Source organism: Benincasa hispida, chromosome 5, assembly GCF_009727055.1.
Source record: "Benincasa hispida cultivar B227 chromosome 5, ASM972705v1, whole genome shotgun sequence".
Classification (NCBI taxonomy): Eukaryota; Viridiplantae; Streptophyta; class Magnoliopsida; order Cucurbitales; family Cucurbitaceae; genus Benincasa; species Benincasa hispida.
This window is the reverse complement of record NC_052353.1, coordinates 28,364,201-28,368,068: the sequence shown is the minus strand read 5'-3', so window position 1 is coordinate 28,368,068 and position 3,868 is coordinate 28,364,201. Positions and strand designations below refer to the sequence as shown.

General features: G+C 32.3%; 1 protein-coding gene across 1 annotated transcript; it reads left to right on the top strand.

The window, feature by feature from the left end:
• Positions 1–1,901: 1,901 nt before the first annotated feature.
• LOC120078130 (non-specific lipid transfer protein GPI-anchored 31) lies at positions 1,902–2,942 on the top strand. The gene is made up of 3 exons (XM_039032349.1): positions 1,902–2,348; positions 2,427–2,453; positions 2,556–2,942. The coding sequence occupies exons 1-3, from the start codon at positions 2,003–2,005 to the stop codon at positions 2,717–2,719; spliced, it is 537 nt and encodes a 178-aa protein (XP_038888277.1). The 5' UTR covers positions 1,902–2,002; the 3' UTR covers positions 2,720–2,942.
• The last annotated feature ends 926 nt before the right edge of the window (positions 2,943–3,868 follow it).

Below are 3,868 nucleotides of genomic sequence, written 5' to 3'. Positions count from 1 at the left end.
TAAATCTAGAATTAAAATTTGAATATCTAACTTTTAAGATAAATGCATAATGCCTCATTATGCTCAACTTGACACATGTCACATTGTTTAAACAAATGATACTAGAAGGTGGAAGAATAAATATATAAAATAAAGTGACACATATAATATACTCTCTTCATAAAACTACTTTAACAATATATTTTCTTTTTGTATACATGTTGATGTCGCTTTAGTTTGGTAGATCATCCACATTTTTTTGCCATTTATTTGTATAAAACGACAATTTAAATTATAGAAATTTGGTTATTTTTTAAGGTTAAGAAACTAAGTTTCAATTTCATTTTAATCCCTAAAATTTTAAAATGATTATTTTAGTTTTAAAATTTTATTTAAAAAGTTAGCCCTTACTATTATTAGTTAACTAACATCCATTCCATTATGTCTATACGCTCACTTGTTTTATTTATATATTGAATTTGACTAAACATTAACTTTAAAAATAAAAATATATGAACTGGAATAAAATAGAACTTAAAGTACATAGACGGAAACAGATAATATATTTATTTAAACTCTAATTTGGAATGGTTATATAGATTAGAATAACCCACCCAACATTTAGGACCAATATTGAGAAAGTGGGATGTAAGAGTTAACCTCTCGTCTTAATTATAGTAGCACTTATTTATAATTTAGTGGTTAAAATAGCCAACTCTCTCTCACTCCAATGTTTTTAATGACTTTACTTGCCATAACCACTACGAAGGACTGTCATTGCCTACTTCGATGATAATCATCACCAATAACATGCTTTGACGACCAACTCCGATAATTAATTCTAGTGGCTAACTATAATGATTAACTCCAACAACCATCTACGACGATAACTTTGACAACCAACTCTAGTGAAGACCAGCTCCATTGATCAACTACAACGATCACCTTCGATGTCAAACTCTGACAACGTCTACCTATAATGACCAACTTTGATGATCACCTCTGATATGACTACCTCTATCGATCAATTCATTGATCATCTCAAACAACTAATTCAAATGACCAAATCAACCAATTTTATACAAGAAAACAATCGTTGGTAGAAGTGTTTTTAAATACAAAATTAAAATTATTAATTCATAGTATTTAATAGTTTTCTTTTATAGTAATTTGACATCAATATTAATATTCTGAGTAGGGGTGGTAATTCAAACCACAAAAATCGAACCGTTTCTAAAAACCGAACCGAACTGAACCGAAAAATCAATGAAACAGAAAAATGCGGTTCGATTCGGTTTGAAGAGATTTTGAAACCGAATTAAATTCGGTTTCGTTTGGTTTCACTTTCGAAAATTGAATTTGAAATTGAACCGAACCGTCTTTAACTAATATGTATATTTATTTATTTATATATTAAAAAAATAAACCGAATTTAAAACCGAACCGCTTTTAATTTAAAGAACAAAACCGTATTTAAAACTGAACCGAACCAAATCATTTTAAGTTAAAAAAGGATATAACATGGATTTTTAAAAATGCCAAAATCGAATTTGTGCGGTTCGGTTTGAATCAATAAATCGGTTCGATTCGATTTCAAAATTTAAAAAATTCGATTCAATTTAGTTTGACTATCAAACCGAACATTTCCATCTCTAACTCTGAGCGTATAATAAAGTAAACAAACTTGTTTGAAAAAATGTAACCAAACATATTAGTATTATTATTTTAACTTTTTAAACTAAAACACTTCGATAGACTTCTATCACCCTACATAAAAAAAATTAGAATTTTATTATTTCATGTGAATAATTTTCTTATTTTTTTATTTTTTAAAATCCATAAAAAAAATCAATAATTATTTGTCTTTTAGAATTAAAAAGAAATAAAAAACATTCCCAAATCTCCTTATTTAAATGGCGGTCACCAACTTCAATCCACACTCCCCACTTCCCCACTTCCCAATTTCACGTTCTCCATTTTTCCCTTTTCCCTTTCCCTTTCCCTTTCTCTCTTCCCCTTAGAAATGGCCACCGCCAAGCTTTTTCTCGCTCTCTTCGCTCTCCCCTTCCTGGCTGTACACTTCTCCGCCGTCTCCGCCGCACATGACGCCCCAGCGCCGGCGGTGGACTGTTCTAGTCTCATCCTCAACATGGCCGACTGTCTCTCTTTCGTCTCCAACGATAGCACCACCACCAAGCCCCAAGGATCCTGCTGCTCCGGCCTCAAGACCGTCCTCAAGGCCGACGCTGACTGCCTCTGCGAGGCCTTCAAGAACAGCGCTCAATTAGGAGTCGTCCTTAACGTCTCTAAAGCCCTCTCTCTCCCTGCCGCTTGCAAAGTCTCCGCTCCCGCTGCTTCTAACTGTAAATGTAAGCCCTAATTCCTTCAAATCGCTATAGTATTTTCTGATCTGTTTGAGTGAAATCGCTGTTTCCTTTGTTTTGCAGTGTCGATTTCTCCTGCTGGTTCTCCAGGTACTATTTCGAATTTTCGATTAGTCTTAGTTTGTTGATTCCGATCTGGAATTTGGAATGCTTGTGAGGAAATTTCTGAGCGTTTGTTCTGTTTGGATGCAGCGGTTACGCCCACAGCCTCTCCGAAATCGACGGTGGCGGAGGCGCCGGTGGTGAACGTGCCGACGGCGGCTCCGGCACCAGGAAAGTCCGCAGCGTCGGGAGCTCTGGTCTCAGTCGGAGCCGTAATCGCGGCCATCGGGGTTGCTCTGTTGTGCACTGTTTGAGGGGTCGACGATGCGGCGTCGTTTTTGTTGGGAGATAAGGAGAATTTGGAGGAAATGAAAATAAAAAGGAAAATTGTTTACTGTCCTTTTTTTTTTTTTAATTTAAATTTTTGTGGAGGGGAGAATATTTGATGGGGGTGTTTGGTTTTTGGTTCTTATTTTGTGGGTATAATTTGTGGTGTGTGACACAAAGCAGATTATAATATTCATTTTTTTAACCTAAGTCTTATATTTGATATTTCGGCTGAAATATATTTATAGTTTTATTTCAATACATAAAATAAAATAAAATTGTGACATGGTTCAACCTGGCAGTCAGGCATAATGCTTGATATAATGGTTGTAAGTTTTACATTATTTTACCCAAAAGAAAGTCTAAAAAGATTATGATTTTTTTTACGATAGATTTAAATATTATTTTAGTTTTTATATTTTGTATTTTAGTTCAAATTGGTTCTTATACTTTGAAAGTGTTTATTTTGGTCTTTATTCTTTCAATTTTTGTTCATTTTAGTCTTCATATTTTCAAAATGTTTATTTTGGTTGGAAAATGTGACCATCTTGGTTCTTTCAATTTTTGGATTCAAATGGTGAACGATTAAGTTGAAAGTACAAGAATTAAAATAAACATTTTGAAAATATAGGGACTAAAATGAACCAAAATTGAAAATATAGGAACCAAATTGAACATTTTGAAAGTATAGGGACTAAAATGAATTAAAACTAAAAGTATAAGAACCAAAGTAGTATTTAAACCTATATAATATAGTCATATTCTTTTGGTAGTTGATGTTGATATACCAAATACATAAATTGTTTGATTACAAATTTAGTTGTTGAATTTAAAATCTTTCTAAACATTTTAATCTCTTTTAATTTTCAATTTTATTACTAATATAATAAAATAGACACTCACATAAATAAAAATAATAAATAAATAAAAAATATTGATTCATTGGAAGATGAAATCAACATGATGCATAAATTGCAAGTATTTTCGTAATAAGGCAAGACAACATAGTAGAACATCACATCTCTAACAAACTTTAACAAACTCCCTCTTTGATTATTAATTTTTAAGGCAAGACAACATAATAGAAATCTACGCAAAAGAGAACAAAAACATAGAGGCTAGTCAAAACTAACACA